Below are 20,304 nucleotides of genomic sequence, written 5' to 3' on the forward strand. Positions count from 1 at the left end.
GACAACAGTTGAACCTTTTCACATTTTGCCGTTTATAACCACTTCTATTTGTATTTTAAGAATGTTGTGGTTGACCAATACAAAGTAGAGCATTGTTCTAAAGTGGTACCACAATGACAAGTTGCTGTGAAAATGTATTTTCCCACTTACAGATTTCAGGTCACCAAATTATTCAATAAAACTACGGTTTTATTTTAGTTTTTAATTTTAGAGTACCGTACTAAAATAAAAACCGCAACTTCAAATGAGGATTTCATTCAAAAAGGGAATAATGCTCCAAAAACAACATTTATGAAAAAAGTAATTGCCCCCTTAGTAAGCCATTGGTTAACTGTGGTTAACCGATCTGTAGAATCAAGAAGAAGTCACACAGGTAGAACCCGTCTGGCAACACGAAGTAGGCGAAGGGATCTAAAAGAAGCAAAACAAAGTCACTGAAATCTGCGGCTCTGTGATGGGTTACAAATCGATTTCTGTAGTTTTGAAACTTCAGTGAAACACAGCGAGATCCATTTATCCACAGGAGAAGAGAAGGAATAGTAGTAAATCTTCCCAGGAGTGAATATAGCCTCCTGAAATCATTCCAAGAACAAATCTCCGACTCATTTTGGAGGTCACAAAAGAACCCAGAGCATCTAAAGCCGGGCAGGGCTCGGTTAAGGTCAGAGTTTATGATTCAACAGTAAGAAAGTAACTGGGCAAAAAAACGACATTAAAAGGCAGAGCTCCAAACGCCGAAGAGAACACAAGAGCTCATTTAACATATTCCCCAAAAAACACATTGATGTCCACGAGCAAAGGCAGCATTTCAGAGAAAAAGAACAGTGAAACTCCCATCAGTTCCTACCATTAATCTCAACAACCACAGTTGGCTTATACAGCTGGACAATGATCCAAAGCACATCGGCAAGTCCTCCTCTGATTTGCTCAAAAATGAAATAAATAAATAAAGTATTTAGAGTGACCTAGACAAGTCTGGACTTAAATCTGATTAAAATGCTGCGGCATAATTAAGAAAAAATAATAAAAAGATGTACATGGTCATCAAAAATCCTCCAATGTTCCTGGATTGAAAAAAAGATAAAAAGAAAACTCACCCACACTCTGCCAACTTGGTTCGGATGGCATATTCCCTTAATAAATGATACAAATGTTTACGCGTTGTTAACTCAGGCTGTCGTTCTCTGATATTTAAATGTGATGATTTGAAACAGTTGAGAGCGAAAAAGCGAAATAATGGAAATCTGTGTGTTTGGAGCCATTAAAAGCTTGTCACTGTGTGATTTTTTAAATTTATTTTTAATCACAGCTGGTTTTATATATATATATATATTTTTATTGTTTTATAAAAGCAAAAAAAAAAAAAAGCATTTTGTTTTTATCAAAAAGAAACATACACTGAAAAACATCCTCAATCCAAGTTTCTTCCTCAAACACCGAAGAAGAAACTTCCTCGACGTATTGCTTAATATTTGTTTATGATTCCACCGCTCGTGGCTTAATTTTTCCCTTCTGGGAAACAGTATTCTCCATTCCCCGCGCAGATAGAGCCGTGTGCTGAAACCCGCTGTGAAACTGTTCAGTCATTTTTTTTTTTTTTTTTTGCAGACTCTGAGCTCTGAGGATCACACCGAAAGCGCCGCTGTGACAGGCTGTCTGTGCGCTCCAACTGATGCGTCACGCGGATAGGTGCGGTTTGCGCAGCGCAACTCTCCAGACTGTCCGTGTTTGCAGAAGCGACGCGCCGAGAAGCTTAAAAACCTTTCTGGAAGCAGGCAGATTTAGACGGTTCAACTTTTTTTTTTTTTTTTTTTTTTTTTTTTTTTTTTGTCGTGTGCAGCTCCATAATTTTAGGGGCTTCCCTCTCCCCCCCTCCTCCTCCTCTACTGATGGTCTTTGTATCCCCGAAAGCTACAGAACCTCTAGAGACGGATCACTTGACCACCACCACTGGGCGATGTGGTGCGGCTGAAAAAGCGTTCGACCTAACACCGTCGGGCAGTATCCAGGAGCCGGTTACACAAACCCAAATATGCGCGTAATTGGAGCGCACTGGCGAGGCGTCCCTTGCTCTCCTGTCCGGGAAACGTCATTGTCGTGATGTTCAATACCTCGGTAATTGAGCCCACTTTTGCAAAGAAAGAGGATATTGCCGAAGTTATCAATGGCACTCTGCTTCTGGTCAGCAACGTGTCCGTCACCACGGTCGGCAGCAGCCCCACGGCCAAGTGGAACGAGTCGTGCGGGGAGCAGCTGCTGGATTTCGGGCGCCCGGAGAAGATCATTATCGGGGTCATGCTGGCGATGATCACGGCGGTCACCGTGATGGGGAACACGCTGGTGGTGATCGCCGTGTGCGTGGTGAAGAAACTTCGGCAACCTTCGAACTACCTTCTGGTGTCCCTCGCAGTGGCGGACCTGTCAGTGGCCATAGTGGTGATGCCGTTCGTCATCGTGACAGATCTCACTGGCGGCAAGTGGCTGTTTGGGGACTTGTTCTGCAACATCTTCATCGGCATGGATGTGATGTGCTGCACCGCCTCTATCATGACCCTGTGTGTGATCAGCGTGGACAGGTAAGTTTTGCAAAGTTTAGGCTGATCTGAGTCAGAGAGGCTGGTCACTTTCAGCAGCGGCATCAGATTCTAGGCATGTGGTGCGCTGAATGCACGGCCGGATTGAGAAGGCGGTGGTGGGGGGGCCCTGGGCAAGAGCCGGTTTTGGTGCCCAACTCATGAATATTTCTTTTAAACTTGTCAATTACAGTGTATGATGGCATATTAGGACCATTGTAGACTCTGAAATGAGCAATTTCTGAAATTTTGAGTTCAACCTCAGAAGTGCTCAAGAAGAACATTTTTAAAATGTCTGTTTTTCAAAAGTCAAAATCTTTCCACCGTTGAAACATAGAAATTTCCAAGTTTTTTCTAAAACTTTACTGAGCAGAATCTCAAATTTGAGATTAATCTCAAAGTTTGAGTGTGGGATTTGTCAACTTTTGGAGCTCAGACAACTTCTTGTTTTTTTTCCTAGAACATAATGTTTTGGTAATAACTTACTACTCCTCCTTTTTTCTATATGTAACGGCTCTAATATGCCGTCGTACAGTGCCCTTGCATGTTAGTAATTAGTAAAATTATTAAAATGTTACTTTATCCCAGTAATTTCAGCTATAAAAATGGACAAATAACAACAAAAAACAACAACAAATAATAGTGACAATGTGTTGTGACTGGTGCCCTTGGCCAATACTTTAAATTTAAAGTAAAAATAAAATAAAATTAAAAAAATAAGAAAATATAAGGAACAACCCTCAGTGCAGTTTTGTTCCTTTTTCTGATGGATCTCCCACAGATGTCGATCAAGTGACTCAAAAATTTATTTTCTATTCTACTGCGCCAAAATCAGCTGCTTCAAGATACTGTGGATAAAGAATTATTTTACATGAGTTCCATTTTAGGTTTTCTCTTCAAAATATCTCATAATTAGAGTTTGCAGAGTGTCTGAGGTTAAATATGAACTTTTCTAACATCTCTCTGAAATTATAGTTGAGCTAAGTAACTTTATTAGATGGTTTCTGGTGTTTTTACAAACCAAAGTCACTTTTAATTTGTAGCATCTGACATTTAAGAAAAAAAAAATTTCCACCACTGGAAAAATCTGAAAGACTGGAAAAGATGTTAAGATGAAACTTTTTCCACTTTTTTGCCTATCTTGAATATATTTCACAACATAATCTACAGATAAATGTTTTGACTCAAGGTGACTGCATTTAGCTGGACTTGGACAGTTTGTCTTTGAACACCTCAGGATTCATTCGTCTGCTTCTGTTTTGTGTCACATCATGAATAAACACAATTGTTCCAGAGCAGCCAGATGATGTGATGTACTTTGGATCATGAGTTGTTCCATACTTTCTTTTTTTTTTTTTTTGCAATCCGGTAGAGGTAGATCTCAGTTTAATCTATCCAAAGAATGTTCTTCCTGTACTATGCTGGCTTTTTTTATTTAAATTTTTTATCAAGCCTTTCTATTTTTGAGGCTTATGAGTGGCTTGCACCTTGCAGTGAACCCTTCGTACTTTCCTGCGGACTTCTCTTCATGTTAGCCTGCGATACAAGCCTACCCCCTGGAGAGTGTTGTTCACTTGGTTGGCTGTTGTGAAGGGGTTTTTCTTCACCATGGAAACGATTCTGCGTTCATCCACCACTCTCATCTTCTGTGGACATCCAGGTGTTTTTTGTGTTGCTCAGTTCACCCGGTTCTTTGTATCTGTTTCTCTTTTCAGGATGTGCCAAACTGTAGATTTTGCCTCTCCTGATGTTGTACTTTTTTTTTGATAGATTTTTTTTTATATTTTCACAACTTTAATGATGACTTGTTTCACTTGCATGGAGAGCTGCACATTATGTCCATGTCTATTATATTATAATTTGAATATATTTCAGTAAACAGGTAAAAAGTGTCCAAATATATATGGACCCAGTTGTAAATGCCATTTATCAATCCATTAGCTCAACTAGATTCCTTTTTAGGTTGAATAAAAAAGGCTGGAACAGTGTCTGCTGCAGCTGTGTGTTTTGACCATCTCACCTTTGCCACCAAATCTGGGAGTAAATCCCATTTGAAGGAGATTCATAATGACTGTAGTTGTGGAGTCAAAGTTTCAACAACCACCACAAAGAGCTACAAGACATTAAATCACTCTTGAACCACAGATAATGTCTCACTTGAGTTATGGGGACAATTGGTTTGGTGTAAAGCCATTGTTTCAGATTAAGTACATTTTGGATGTGGAGTCATTTAGAAATCCAGTTCCCAGAGTCCAGAGAGACACATAGTCCCCATTGCTTGAGGGACAGTGTGAAGTTTCCACGCTGCCATTGCTGGTACCGGTCCATAATTCTGATTGAAGTCCAACGTTGGTGCAGCCGTCGACAAGGTCGCAGGGTCTGCTATGGGAGGTGGAATAATGTCTATTTCCACTGATCATTGGGTGAGAGGTGGGGTACACCCTGGGCAGGTCACCAGTACATCACAGGGCAACAAAGAGACACACACCCGCACACACTCCTACCTAAGGACAGTTTGGAGAGAACAGTAAACCTAACAGTTAAACGTTTTGGACTGTGGGAGGAAGTCATAGTACCTGGAGATAATCCACACATCCACAGGGAGAACATACAAATGTCATACAGAAAGCACCCAAGCTGAGACTCATCCCCAGGACCCAGGATAGTGTTACCAACTGCGCCACTATGCAGCCTGCTAAAAGTACCAGTACCTGCTTTAATTACCATGGTGCTACTGAGCTTTACCAATCAGCAAACTAGCATGACATGAACCCCATAGGGAATCTGTGAGATATTGTCCAGAGGAATATAAGAGACACCAGGAGCAACCTGGGCTCTTTAAAACCTTAGCAGAGAGTGAGTGCTTCCATGCCGTGCAGAAATGAAGCAGTAATCTATCCTAAAGGAGGCCCGACCAAGTATTGAGTGCATTCATCATCAGACTTTCCAGTAGGCCAACTTTTCTGATTAAGTGATCAGAATAAATAAATAAAAAAACAGAAAAAACACTGGAACCTTCTTAATAAGTGTGGAATCATTCTCAATAATATACAATATGGAATTAAATGCTTTAAATTAAATAATTTGGACCATTCCAACTATTTGGAATTCACTGGTAGATTAATAATTAGGTACGTTTAGGGTTTTTAGGCCTTCTTGACAAGTTTATGCTAGCTATTTCTGAACTGTATGTGATGCCAAAACAAAGCAGAAGGAGTAATGCATGTTCTTAAAACTTGCTGATGTGCTTTGGGGAGTAGGGTTAGCTTGGAGAGGCAGGAGTGTGACATGATCATTTGTGTACTGGATATCTACATAAAACACCACACTTAATATTAAACTCAATGAAGAAACACATCTAAGCAAACAACAACAACAACAACAAAAAATAACAGAAATGAAAAAACAAATATCTTGGGTTCCCTAGAACCTTGGACTCGGGGTGCTGCCTCAGTAAGGACATGCATTAAGTGCCACGCATTCAGAAAACACAGAGATGTCATATGTGTGTGTGCGTTTGTTTGTAATACCTTGTGGGAACATGTGTGCACATGTGTGTGTGTGTGTGTTGTATTTGTTGAATAGCCCCAAACCACTTCAGTTCACTGAAAGATCAAATACCTTTTGAGGCAATGAACTGTACGGCAGGAATAACATCACATCACTGGGTGTCTATGTGTTAGAAAGCTTGACATTCAAAGCCCAAACCCGAAACCTAGCATCTTTTAACTATCCATAGAAGCCGCTGGACCAGAAAATGAATACACTACCTGTCAATAATGTATAACAGGCTAAATTAATTAGCTATAGCTATAGCTATAGCTATGACCATTGACCCACTGACCTCACAGCTATTCTGGCTTTTACAGATGATTTACCATCATCCCACATGTCTGTTATTTGCACAGTTTGTTCTATCTTTCTATTTTTACACCCTTCTACAAGTAGGAGTCGAGCAAACGCTGCTGGGATTTACACAAAAAAGTGCAGCGAGAGAAGTTCACTTCAGAAAATTGCCCTGTTTTTCCTCTTCTGCACAACATACATAAATATGAGATTCATCACACTGACGTTTCGCATCAACACCCCGCTCCACAATTATTCATGAAGCTAAGCCCCCATAGGTGAAAAAATAGCGACAGGAAGCCTGAATCCGACCCACTGGGGGCCTGACTCTACATCGTTAACACCTATTTAAAGTGCCTTGCAAAAGTATTTGCACCCCCAAGTTATTTCACATTTTCTCATCATTTGGCCGCAAATATAAATCCACTTTCATTTTTGTTATTCTGAAATGAAAGGACAAGAATATGTTGACTTAAAAAAAAATGCAACATACATTTGAACTCAACCCCCCTTGAGTCCTGTTGTACCACCGTTTGCTGCAGTTACAGGTGCCTGTTTTCTACAGTATTTCTCTGCCAGTTCTGAACAACCAGAATCTGAAATCTTTGTCCATTATTCATAAAATAGCTCAAACTCGTTCAGATCTGTGCAGTTCTTTCCTCAAATTATCCGTTGGACTTTACACTAGGGCATTCTTCTAAATTAATATGCTTTGAACTTAACCATTTGATCATGCAGAGGTTACTTGTCACTGAAGAAGAGGATGCCCACAGCATGATTCTGCAGCCCTTGTGTTTTACCATGGGAGCGATGTGTACGGGTTGATTTTCAGTGTTAGATTTTTCATGCAGTGCCGTTTATTTTTGGTCTCATCCCACTAGAGGGTTTTTTCTACTTGTTTGCTCTACCCCGTGCATGGCTTGCGGCAAACAGAAAACGGTACTACTTATGGTTGTCTTTCGACAATGGATTTCTTCTTGCACAGAAAGATTTGTCAAGTGCTTTTTTATCATTATTTATTTAGGGGTATCAGAGTACCTGACTGAATCCCAACATTTTTCTTTGAAGTTTTTGAAAGCCACTCACTCATTTCCCTTTGTAGCGGGTCTATGCAGCGCTGTTGCATCCAAAACCAAAACAAAGTACATTTATGGTCGTATCACTGCAAAATGTGGAAATCTCAAGGGGTGTGAATTGTTTTGCAAGGGTCTGCATTTCTTATGAAATCAGGAGTAAAGCTGAAGCCTTTGCGAAACATAACACATCTGCTCCGGAAGGACATAAACATCATCAGGTGGCTGTTTCAGCTGTGCTGCCTCACTGACAACAATGAAGACAAACGCTAATTGTGGTATTGACGATCAGATTACTTCCATCCACTTGCCTATCAGGTATTATCTCAGCTTACCCAGAATCGGGCACGTTTGGACGAGCTGAGCGCGAGGGACCGAGGCACGCCTGAGGGGCTAATGATGTTACTGCAAGAACTGGATCACAACTATCATGCTGTGGAAAGGGAGTTTGCTCCAGTCAGCTGTGTTAAAGCTGACTGGAGTATGAAAGTGTTTTGTGCCGGCTCGGATAGAACGAAAGAGAACGAGACAGAGGCAGAGGATTAGGGGCCACACATAGGTCGCAGTGACGCTGTAATAATGTGGTGTCAGTGTGAGATTATTTTCATCTCTGCGCCAAGCGGAACGGACAGTTCTGCAAACCGTTTCTTCTTCTTTTCCCCCCCCCCGATCTCCATGGAAACAGAGCCGTCTTAATTAAACAATTCGAAGTGTGTTTGGCATGTGATTCACAATGGGAATAGTAGGGATAATTCATTAAAATTGCAATTTGCAATTAGACACGTGATTATGTGTAATTAAAGGTCTGTTATTGTCATCTTGGATTACCAAAATTGGGCACCGTTTGCTAAATGAATTTGTAGAGCTCAAAGAGACAGATAGTGGGACAAAGTCTGATTAGATGCGGCAGTACCTGAAGGTCGTAAGTGTTTACCTCAACAGTACACCGGCCGCAGATGCTGTGCCTGAGACACAGCTGCACATGTTGTGTTAGTCCAACATTAACCTATTTTGTATTCGCCGGAGGAAAAACAGAGACATCCTCCATAATATCTGTGTACGATCAGTGCTTTTTGACAGTCTGCCTTTTTTACTTCATACTTCTTCTTTTTAATATAGTGTATAGATTTAAAGTTGAAGGTAAGCTTTCCTGGCTTCCTTAATTACAGGTCAAGCCTCTGTAAACGCTGAAAGCTACAGTTTCCAGGCTGCCACTCAAGCTTTGTTGGTGCTTCACAGCCTGATAAATGGCCACATCCTTCCAATCCTTCAGAGACTTCTCTTTCTTTCAAACTTTTTAAGGTTAAAGATACCCAGATTTGGCTTGTGGATCAAAGCAAATATTTTAAAACACCAAAGGGTTTCTTTAATGTATAAAATTGTGAATTAGGTAATAGTTGTTTTTTTTTATCTAGTTAGAGGGAAATTTAATAATTAAATGTATAAAAACCTTCCATATAGACTCTGTTGTCCTTGTTAGTTCAGCTTCAGCCAACAGAAAAAAGTCTCACTTTTTTATGTAATTAGACGTCAGCTTTTAAAACAAATGTAATACAGTTATAAACCGCTTGTAAACTCTTGACCTCTGAACAAAGCAGCAGAGCAGTAATTTCAGTCTGAATAAACAGGAAAGGAAAGTTACGGTTTCATTTTTACCTTAGAGACGTTTTTACATTTTTAAGTCGCACCATAAACAAAAATTAAAATACCAAGAGTGAAAAAAAAAATTAGAGCGAGATTAGTATGTTGTACAGCATAAAAATCAAGCAAAGGACATTTCTGTAGCTGAATATAGTTTTAGGATGAAGCAATTCAGTTGAGAGCCTTTGGAGGCCATTTACATGCATAAACACAGACTGTAATACGATACAAGATGAGCCTTTCAACCTCAGAACAAAATAGGATTTTTTTATCAATAGAAAAAAGTCAAAATACTACATTTGTTTTACAGCTTGCTTGAATAGCATATATGTCATAGCTAAACCTCTATTGCAAAACCATATTGTTTACAATCTAAAACCTGCTGGGTTAAAAACAATTATATTTGGATTTTTTTCCCCACTTACCTACTCCTAGGCCATTTGTGTGACACATCCAGGTCAGTGTGGAAACGGCCAATTTATGAATTTTAACCAGGGTAACGGTTCAGGTTCTGAAACCCAAAACACAGACTGAAGAGACTAATATCTAATATCTAATATTAGGGCTACAAAAGAGTGGCATGAGAAGAATAGAGTAACCCGTGGGTTAAAATGAATGATTTTCAGATTCTGGGTGGAAGCCAACAACATACATCAGCTCTGGAAGAACACGCAGGCTTCATGTTGTGAGGCAACTGTGCTAACCACAGTGACACCTGCAGCCCTAAATGAGTTTTATTTTTATGCTAATTTGGCATGTTAGTGATGCATTTGATTGGGGGAGCAAAACGTATACATTGTATAACATTGAGCTTACTTACTTGGTCAAAGTGTGAATGTCAAATATAGATAGCGCTAAGTTTAGCTAGGGACAAGTGCTGCGAATTAGCCGTCGCTATTGCACTATGACGCAAACATGGGACTGCTGTTCTGTTCAGTTTGTCTATGTCAATGTGTGTCTGTCCCTATCAAATAAACTTAAATAAATAAATAACCATTTAGCAGGTAGAAAGATGTTTACCCCTTTACCTTAAAGGGGTAAACATGCTAAAGCAGCTAACAAACATTACCATTAGTATACTGCATCATCTTACGATTGTAACACATAATTTTATTATATTTCTAAGAGATTTAGTGAAGCCTGATCAGGTCATTGTTTAGTTCAAAATGGTGGTCAGTGAAAAATGGTGTGGCTTCTTTGCTACTTACCCAACAAACTGAGTTACTGTTGTTGAGCCAGTGTTTGCTTGAGCCTACCCAGCTTCTGTAACAACATCACGAACCTAGCATTTGAGTTGTTACCCAATAGTTTTGCATGTGCACTTTGGAGATCGTAATTTATTGCAGACAAAAGAAAAATCTAGTATCAGTTTAGAAAAAGTTTGCTATTTTTAGCCCCTCGCCTTTCTGTATTACCTTATTTTTAGTGAAATTGTGAAATTCATCCTTTTAAAGTCATGCGTATGTATGTCCTGTTCACCTCTGGCTTCTTTGAGTGGTTACTTATGGCTGGAGTTTGAAGTTAACGCTCCAGAACATTGACCTAGTCACAGCAGAAAAGCCCAGTCGAAGTGATGCAGAATGAATAAAAGAGAGGACGCTTATATTTCTAAGGCATCCTCTCTGGATTAATGTACATTCGGTCTTTCACTAGACACTTTATCCCCATATGCACTTTCAACAAAAGCCTAGTGGTTTTAATTCCCATTCCCCTGCACCTTTTTTTGGCTCAAGTCAGTTTTAACCTTTGCTGAGAGTAATATGTTGTACGTTGAATAATGCAAAACCTAATATGAATGATTCATTCACAACAGAGGGAAGTGATGGGAGTTCCTTCCCCGCAGTTCGTTGGAGGTCTGAGAAGGGATATTGAAGATGGACCGGAGGTGCTTGATGTGGAATGGGCGACCCTGTTCAGCAAAAATCATTTTGTGGGGTTGGAGCAGGTGGATGAGATGTAGGCCAAGAGAAAAATCCTAAACAACTCGGGTAAAGTAAACTTTTCCACACTGAACAAAGTGCGGTGGAGGCGTAATCACCTGTAATCTCTTTCAGGAAACCGCAGGTGGGGTTTGGGGGGGGAGGAAGAAACGTTACAAGCCTGGGCTCTTAGCGTAGACAGCAGTGGGATTAGCTGCCTTCACATCCTTTCCGTCAGCGGCTCTGTCACTGATGAGTCGATTTCACACACACACGGCTCCCGCAACGACCTGCCCCTTCGTGTCAGAGAATATTTATGTGAGGCTATTGTGTGCATTTGTCCCAGGAGAGCCATCCCTGGCTTAGTGCAGCTGGGAAACATCCACCCGCAGCAGCGGACACAGATGACCTGACTGAGGAGACGCATCCTGTGGTGATGTGATGTGACACCTAAACTCCACTTTCTCAGGGACTGTTCACTTCCCACTTGTCGGCCATCTCGCTGACATGCGGAGGTACCGGACATCTCCTGGAACGCCGGCGAGATCAGACCAAAGGCAGTTCACGCTTGTAAAGTAATGTTTAATCAGGACAGGAATTGTGTTTTTGTCCTGAATGCAAGGGAAGTGGGAAGTTCTTTAACACAGAATATGTTAAACATCATATAGGAGAAGGCGACTTTCAGTTTAAATAATATATTTCAGTGCACCATTCCATCAAAATTCATATGATCAGAGTATGCATTTTACAAGTCAATCACTGATATGTGCTGCTTGTGCTAGAAACCACAAAACCTATTAGACTTTTACTACAGAAGCAAAAGTCTGCTCAAGAATCGTGTGATTAGATTTTATGGTTCATGTGGAAATGGATCTAAAGCCTATTAAGATGTCTGAGCAGACAATCAATGTAGGAAAATTAAATGATAGCAGTGGTATGTTGCTAGTGTTGTGACAGTGATTGTCCTTTGGCAGTTGCTATTTTTAGGGGGCTGCAATTTGAAACAGTTAATTTTGGAGTAAGCCACTACTAACTATGACTCTGGCATCGATTCCCTTTAAAAGAAAATACACTTTAGGCATTATGGAACATAAAAATTTATTATTTCAGGTCTCAAAATATCAATAGACTAAAGATTGGGTAGAGTCCCTTGACTTTCAACTGTAAGGCAAACATTCAAATTTTTGAAATAACAGTAGGGCTTCACATTTTTGTCAGAAAATCACCAGGCTTAGACTCTGCTGGGATTCAGGCCCAGGACTGTCTGATTGCCAGACAGACACTCTTACTTTATGTAAGTTCTCCTTAATCAGTGATGATGTGGCGCACATCTAATAATAAATGACAAATCTTCTCATTTGAACATTTTTGGCAGTAGCCAGAGAAGCTCAAGAATTTAGGGACACCAGAGGCCTTCAGGAAATGGAAAATAAAAAGCTTGAATTGGGATCTTCAGGTTTTGAATCACAGCCCTTACTGTTTAAATGTCTAAACACATTTTGTCCTTTTGTCCTACAAAGACTGTCTTTCCTGTGTGTCTGTAACACTCTGGTGAGCTGTACGCGGTGTAACCCACCTCTGACCCATTGACCTCTGGCTCCAGAAAGGATGGTTGTTGATAGGATGAAAGTTTTTTTTACACTTTGTTAGTTCCTTCCTTGATGTTTCCATCATTGTTTAGGCACATCTTTAACATCTGCCATATTCTGTTCCCTGTAAACCACGGCTCAGTCTTGTTTATCTTGTAGGAGATTAGACAGTCGTCGGTAGGATAGTGGCACCTGTTACATCTTTCGATGCCCAAAAAGCAGGGACAGTTGTCTAATAAATCAGTGTAACTTGTTGGTCTACAATCACATCCATCCACCAGTTTGCATTCAGTTTCCATGGTAACCAATTGTACTAGCTAATGAGTGGTGGTAGTCTCCATTATGTTATTACATCATGGAGTTTTAAACCAGGCATCTCAGAGTAGTCCCACACCATTGACTTCTGAATGAAAAGACGTTAGCTACCAGCCCACTAGGATGACCAGATAATTCAGTTGATTCAGAGATGTTGCCATGGGGACCGTCCAACAAAAAAACTATCTTTGCTGGATGTGTGCCTGCCGCTGCAAATTACCCATCATCTTATCCGAAGGAAGAGAGTGAGTGGAAAAAGCACAGATGTTTTCCCCATTTTCCGCTAACAGGTTTCTTACCTTACTTCCAAATTCAAACAGGCCCCATTTGGCGAGGGCTCATTCTGCCAACTTGGCCGACGGGGGTCGCTTGACAAAAAGCTACATACCACATGTCATCAAAGACTAACCGTGTCGCCACTGACAACAAAGAGAAAAACCTCCACCATCCGATCGCATGGAGCCAAAAATAAACACAAAGCGTCCTTACAGCACAAGTAGCTGAAGTAAACATGTGCAAAGTTATTCTTAAACATCAAAGCCTTAATGAGAGGGGAAATTCCTGCAAGGCCCAAGAAAGAAAAGCCAGGTTATTGCCATGACTTGCATGAATAATATTTGACATTAAGTTGGGATCTTTCCAGCCAAACCCAGTCCTGCATTATATTGAACCGCAGCTGAAATAAACTGACTCAAAGGCTGAAATAATAGCATTTTAAAGTAATAATATGTTCCCTCAGTTTGAAGACTCAGTTTTAAAGCTGTAATAATCTACAAATGGAGTTTTGTAAAATGGGGCGAGAAAACAATAAGACGTCAGAAGTCGACTTGGTGTGCTGTAATTTTATGTGCATTTCGACACAGTTTGGCTTTCCTATTCCTGGTCCGTGACATTGTTTACCTGGTGAACTCAGGGGACAGGAAGCAGAAAAGGGCAAAGTACTTGGTGACTTTAGTGCAGTATAAATCATGTTTTGTTTTTGGTACAACAAAGGGAAGGGTCCATTACTCATTAAGATTAAACAAAGCTGCAAAAGGCATTTACTAAGCAGTAGGATAATGGCTTTCCTGTTGACAGAGCTGATAGACTACAATCAGACATGCACAAACACACATTAAGCTGTGGGCCACAGATAATATATACTAAACATTTAGCAATTTGATGCCGTAGCAGATGAAGTACACAGCGTAAGCTCTGGCATCCAGTTTATCTGCACATGAACTGAATATTTAGGAGGATCGTTAAAAGAAGTGCTTTGAAAACAAAACAAACAAACAAACAAACAAAAAATTACAGGTCATCCGTGTAGATTTGAATGCTTTTTGACTAACGTACATGTGAATGAAGAATTCGTCGGCGAAAAGATCGCAAAGCCAGAGTGGATAACAGGGACTAAAAGCACCCTGTTTAGAGAGGCATATTTTAATTAGCTACTCTGTATCCCCTCATATACGCTCACTGATGTGGATCACTCTACTGTAATTGTCTATTAGTTCTCCATGCTATACCCAAGACTACAGTATGATGGAAATGAATTATTGATTGTGGTTCAATGTGACTTTCCAGATGTTATTTTTTTATCCCCATGCTCAGACCAGGTAGGTGCTGAAAATATAGTGGCGTTTCCAGAGGGGCAATGTCTTATTATTGAGTTTCAGTATACCCATCACTGCCAAACTACCCTTGAGCAAGACAGAGACCCCCAGAGCGGACGTCTAACTGGGTCAGGACAATTTATGAATAGCTATGCTCCTTAAAAAAATGGGACATCCTTCTCACATTGAATCCAAAAACAATGCCTTCAAAAATATTCACACCTGATGAACTTTTTTTTTAACGTTTTGACTTAAATGTATTTTATTGGGATGTGCGACAGATCCACACAAAGCAAGTAATTGTGAAGTGGGAGGAAAGTGATACATGATTTTTAACCATTCTTCACAAATTTGAATCTGCAAAGCACAGTGCTGATTTGTTTTCAGCCCCCTTTACTCTGAAACCCGTAAACAAAATCCAGCACCACCAATTACCTTAGTCAGCAAACAGATTTCCTTTATATTTAATTTCCTCTGAGAATACAGCTGCATTGTGAAGGCCTCAGAGGTCCACAGAAAGCATGACAGGCAGGTTACAGTTAAAGTTCTCAAAAATTTAAAACAGAGTTAGGTTATAAACAAATGTCTCAACTTTTTAACCTTTCACAGGACACTGTTCAATCCACTGTCTGACAGTAGAGAGATTTTGGCACAACTGCAAACCTACCTAGGCATGGTCCTCCATATTGCCATCTGTCCACTTAAACTGACAGGCCACTGTTGGAAAAGAAAAAGCCTTAAGAAATCTATTTCAAGGTTTTCGTTCATTTTCAAAGGCCTTAATTTAAACACGAACACACCATCGCTTCTATAAAACATGGTGGCCGCTGCGTTAAATACGAGGCCGGCATGGATGAAAACATGTCAAAGTCGCAAAAGACCTGAGAATGGGGCAGGACAACAACCCCAAAGTGGGGCAATCTCGATCAAAGCATATTCAAGTGTTCGCTTGAACTTGACTTAGGTCAAATCCAGACCGAAGTCCAAGTGAGAATCTGTGGCAAAACTTGAAAATTGATGCTAACAGACACCACCATCCATCTGACTGAACCTGAGCTGTTTTGCACAGAGCATCGTTCTACAGAGTACTGACTCACAGTCACAGGGGTGACTACAGCTGCACAGCACACTATAACAAAACCATTTATTAGAGAGATGGAGGGATTTTGCAACTGTTATCTTTTGGATACTTTTCAAGTCTTAAAAAATATACACAACTCACACTCTATTAAGCTATAAAAACTGAGCTATTAATTGATATTATTATGGTTTATGGCCCTGTTTGGACTAATCTCCGAAATTTAAGACTGCATGATAAACATAATGGCATGCTGAAGTGTTCACCAGAATTTACCCAGCAGAAAAGTTCTTATGCCATTATCAGTCAGCCTCAAAAGCACGCTGTGATTTTACTAACAAATATTTCACGTGAATGGGATCAGCTTAAAATATTACTTTAGGATTAAAAACTGTAGGTGCTCGCAGTATTAGCCATGTTTGTCAAATCCGGGGGGCTAAACTCTCGCTTCACCTGTTATGCGCCTCCTCCACAGCTCCTCCGCCGTGCTCTGTGTTTGTATCCAGCTTTTGCTTCCATTCAGAGATCAGAGCTTGTCACTGCGGATCAAGCCAGACACCATGCTGAACATACAAAATTCATGCGGCCCGCTTGCCGTACAATGGCGAAGAGATCTAGGAAAACCTGAACATCTCTGCCATTTGTTTTGTGAAAATCAAGTCATAAACTAAACTGAACCATAAGCTAGATTAGCATCCGTTCCTGCTTTTGGTTCAGAGTCGTTTGCTGCTGCAGAGCAAAACACTCGTCACTTGCTGCAACCTACGATTGACATGACATTTTTTTTTTTTAGGAAACAGCATCGGGACGCGTAGTAAGATGTGACACCAGTGGGTTTCTATAAAGTAATGAATTTCTTAAAGTGTGTTGCTTGGTAACAGCTCTAGTTTTAATAACAGTCCCACAAAGCAGGATTAAACATTTTTTTAAAAATCTGTTCATTATTTAGCATAAGATCCATGCAGATAATTTGATCCTAATCGGCAAACAGATAGCTGCTTCAACTGTGATTTGAGAAGTCTTTGAGTTATTGCGCGGCTGGAGCCTTTAATACTTAATACATACAGCTACATTTGCTTACAGCAGCAAATGAAACCCCCGTTGAAGCTCTGCAGAATGAGGGTAAGCCACACAGGGCTGTTGCTAAAAAGGCTGGCTGTTCACAGAGCGCTGAATTCAACCACATCGGTGGAAAGTACAGAGATATCTGCAGCCACCACAAACAAACGCACCCAGGACTTGAGCTACAAGAGTTGCATTTCTTGTGGTGAGCCACAGACAATGTCAGAAATGGCAGTGCAAAGGTACCAACGCCTGCTTTAATGACCAGGCTGTCACTGTGCCTGATTAGCGAACAAACTGCCTGAATTAAACCAGAGAATCTGCTGTCAGGAAGAAGACAATGAGATATTTTTAAAAGGTGCTTTTAATCCGACGAATGAGCCTCATCGGAACCCATTTTCTTATTTATTGAACACGACTGTGGATGTTTATATGAGATGGAGATTGTTCATACACTATGGCGCTGATGTTAAGGAGTTTAATGTAAACCCAGGACATTTATGGCATTTGAGATGCTGTGCTCGAAGCTCTCCTCTGTCGCTAAGCAACGTATCAAACTCTTTGCATTCAAGCAGATCCGTTGCATGCTGTGTGGTCTGCTGTTTGAGAATGTTGGAGGTATTACATCCTTTTCAAGTGAAATGGTGTCCATGCTTTTGGGGCAACTTTGCTGTGACGCCATTTTGGGTTTGTTCGAAATCAGCCAACGGCTGCGATTCCAGTGACCACAAATGAAATTCTGAAAATAAATTGGCTTACTGGAAAATCTGCAATTTCAAAGACTTGTATTTTTGTGATACAATGAGGTAATTTTTTTTTTTAGCTGTTTCGAAATTGCCGTATTTTGCAAAACTGCAATGGAAACACTTGCATCGCTTCACACGAGTCACGTGAGGGTGATGTTACCCCTTTGTCGAAAACGACAACGAGGATGATGATGTGTTTTTCTGGACAATGTGCAGCTGACTCCACCAGAGCTCTCACAGCATCACACAGGTCATTAAAAGGTGTGTGTCATTTGAACATGTTGCATCCACAACTCGCCGGCTATCATTTCCCCAAAACTCAGCGTACGTAGCCGCGCCGAAGTATGAGGGGTTTTGTGGCTCTGACGCCTGAATAAGATGCCAACGTCTCCTTATGAATATATCTCGTGTAACTGTTTACATCCATCGCTGCCATCATTTATAATGACATTACGTACACAAGTTTATCCATGTGTGATTTTAATTCAATTTCTTAGTTAATCGAAACCTGACAATTGCAAAATTCAGCTTTTTCGATACCAGCACATTGCAGATGAAGATTTGCACACATTTGTAAAGGAACTATGTCAAAATACGGCGCGCGTGCAATATGCCATCACGTAAATATGTCTCAGGTTATTAGAATAGACAAGTGGAATTGTTAGACAGGCAGAAATTTAACTTGTAGAGAACTGATTCTTGATTTCCATGCCTAAAAGAGACACCTGAGCCAAGAGTTAGCCTGAGCTTGAAGGCCTCTATTGCAGCAACCCGGCCTTTCAGAGTCACCGGTCACTAATGGTGTCATTTGTTTCAAACAAGTACTGAGCTGATTACATTAGAAACTTCTTCCAGCATTGGTGAAATAATTGTGCGTGCGGAACCTATATAGGGAATTCAAGTCCCTTTGTGAATTGAATTTCTGAAATGAACTAGCTTTTGATGTTCTCATTCATTGAGATGCATCTGTAAACGTTACTTAAAAAATAGTGTTGGTAATTCTTTATTTACTGAAATGCAACAACATCCATATCAGGTTGGAAGCATGTCAAACAATGTCTGATATCATATCATTTATTTTCCTAATAGATATGATGTTTTATTAAAGCTTCAAAATGTAATAATCAAAAGAGGACACAAAATACGCTTCGGCTGCTAAATGACTCATTACTTTGTAAGAGCTCTGTTTTTTTATTTTATTTTTGCATGTGTTGGTGGATTGCGTGGGTGTACTTTTGAAAGGTACACAAAGGTAGGGCTCCTGTGAGAAAAAGAGATGTGTGTTTTGCATTTATTGTTCTTCTGTAGGTCAGTGGGTGGGTCAGTGAAAATTTTAGATGCCTCTTACAGAGAACCAAAAGTTGTTTTTTTGTCTCTTTTGTTTGCTCATGAGGCTCTAAACCATCTGAATGTGGTTTATCTGATGAAGCATAACGTCCAGCCCAGTGTAAATGGGTCATTTGAATATTATTCAAACCAAATGAAATGCAAAAATTCTGATTGATTTTAATTTATACCTTTGAGGGCAGCTACAGTAGCCCTTTCTTTTCTTCCTTACCAACTTTTGCTGTTTGGGGTTTTGCTAGAGTTTCTTGTTTTATTATTCACTACATTTATAAGTTTAATTTCCAAATTTTGTTTAACACCTGTTTCTATTGCACAGGCCAACGCAACATCGAAACAGATATATTAGTTTGCAAATCCAATCAAGGACAAATGCCTTCATTTTTGAAGACATCTCCTCTGAGCTGATGCAACCCAAAGTTATAGAGTTTAAAGGGAGATTATAACAAATACTGAAGCAATGTATGTGACCTCTAAATGTGCAGAAAAAAAAAATCCTTATTTTTTTTTTAGCATTTGAACTTAGCTGACCTAGAACTGGAAATGTTTAAAATAGAATATAATTCATTACCATTTCCACAGAAACATTATAGGACAGGCATATTGAAGTTTTGTGCGTTTCTTTAACTCAAGAATAGTAAAAGTTAAAAACAAAAATAGAGAATAAATATAAGATAAATTGGGCACTTATAAATGAAGCCGGGATTAATGCAGCACACGGAGCTTCAAATCAAATGGGTTCTTTATTTTAAAAAATAACTTTTCCCTCTGAGTTGCAAAAAAATGAAAAGAATGAGGCTCAATACATGGAGAAATGAATAACCAGTATTTCATCGGTAGAAAGCCTTAGCTTCAGTAAAATGGCGGGCTAACAACGCTGTTAGCACTTAAAAGAGCAGCAACGCAGCTTCACATAAAAGCTCAAATCTAACAACGTATAACAAACGGCAGTGGCACCTCAAACATCTGGATTCTTCGCTCATGTGGACATAGAGTCGTCTTCTCCAACAGGTCTCGGCTCAAAAAAATGTCCTTCACTTCCGTTTTACCAGTTAGAGTGCCACGGTACATAAACAAGAGGTTTTTTTCTACTTCCGGTAATTTTTGACCTCTCTGTAACAACAGCACCACATGCTGACAAAAACAAGAATTACAACCAGTCGGTGAAATAAAAGCAAAACATGGTTTACAAAATACATTTTTGACATGTATCCATTTTTCACCTGGTTACATAAAGACAAACAATATGCATTTAAGAAATACACTAAACTTCATTGTATGAATAAAATAGCAGTCGTTAATATTTCATCTTGAAATAATCTGAATGCAATTTAAATACTGCACATTGGTCACATTTTGTGTTTAGTCTGATGTCATGTCAGACAATGAGAAAAGATGTATTTTTGTTACACAATGTGAGTAAATATGTTTCAAACTGTACATAAGCAGTACATGTAAGAACAATTCCTTTCTGTCTGACGTTATCCGATGATATAGTGACGTTTCTGACGGCTCCTGTGTAC

At 39.9% G+C, this 20,304-nt stretch overlaps 1 protein-coding gene across 1 annotated transcript in view; it reads left to right on the forward strand.

Moving 5' to 3' along the window:
- The first annotated feature begins 1,625 nt into the window (after positions 1-1,625).
- Positions 1,626-20,304, forward strand: part of LOC102227569 (5-hydroxytryptamine receptor 7-like) — a 60,264-nt gene continuing 41,585 nt past the window's right edge. Inside the window, exon 1 of the mRNA XM_023343129.1 lies at positions 1,626-2,576. Within this exon, the coding sequence (XP_023198897.1) occupies positions 2,101-2,576 (476 nt within the window). The 5' untranslated portion in view covers positions 1,626-2,100. The remainder of the gene's footprint in view (positions 2,577-20,304) is intronic.

The sequence above is a fragment of the Xiphophorus maculatus genome, chromosome 12 (genome assembly GCF_002775205.1).
Source record: "Xiphophorus maculatus strain JP 163 A chromosome 12, X_maculatus-5.0-male, whole genome shotgun sequence".
NCBI classification, from domain to species: domain Eukaryota; kingdom Metazoa; phylum Chordata; class Actinopteri; order Cyprinodontiformes; family Poeciliidae; genus Xiphophorus; species Xiphophorus maculatus.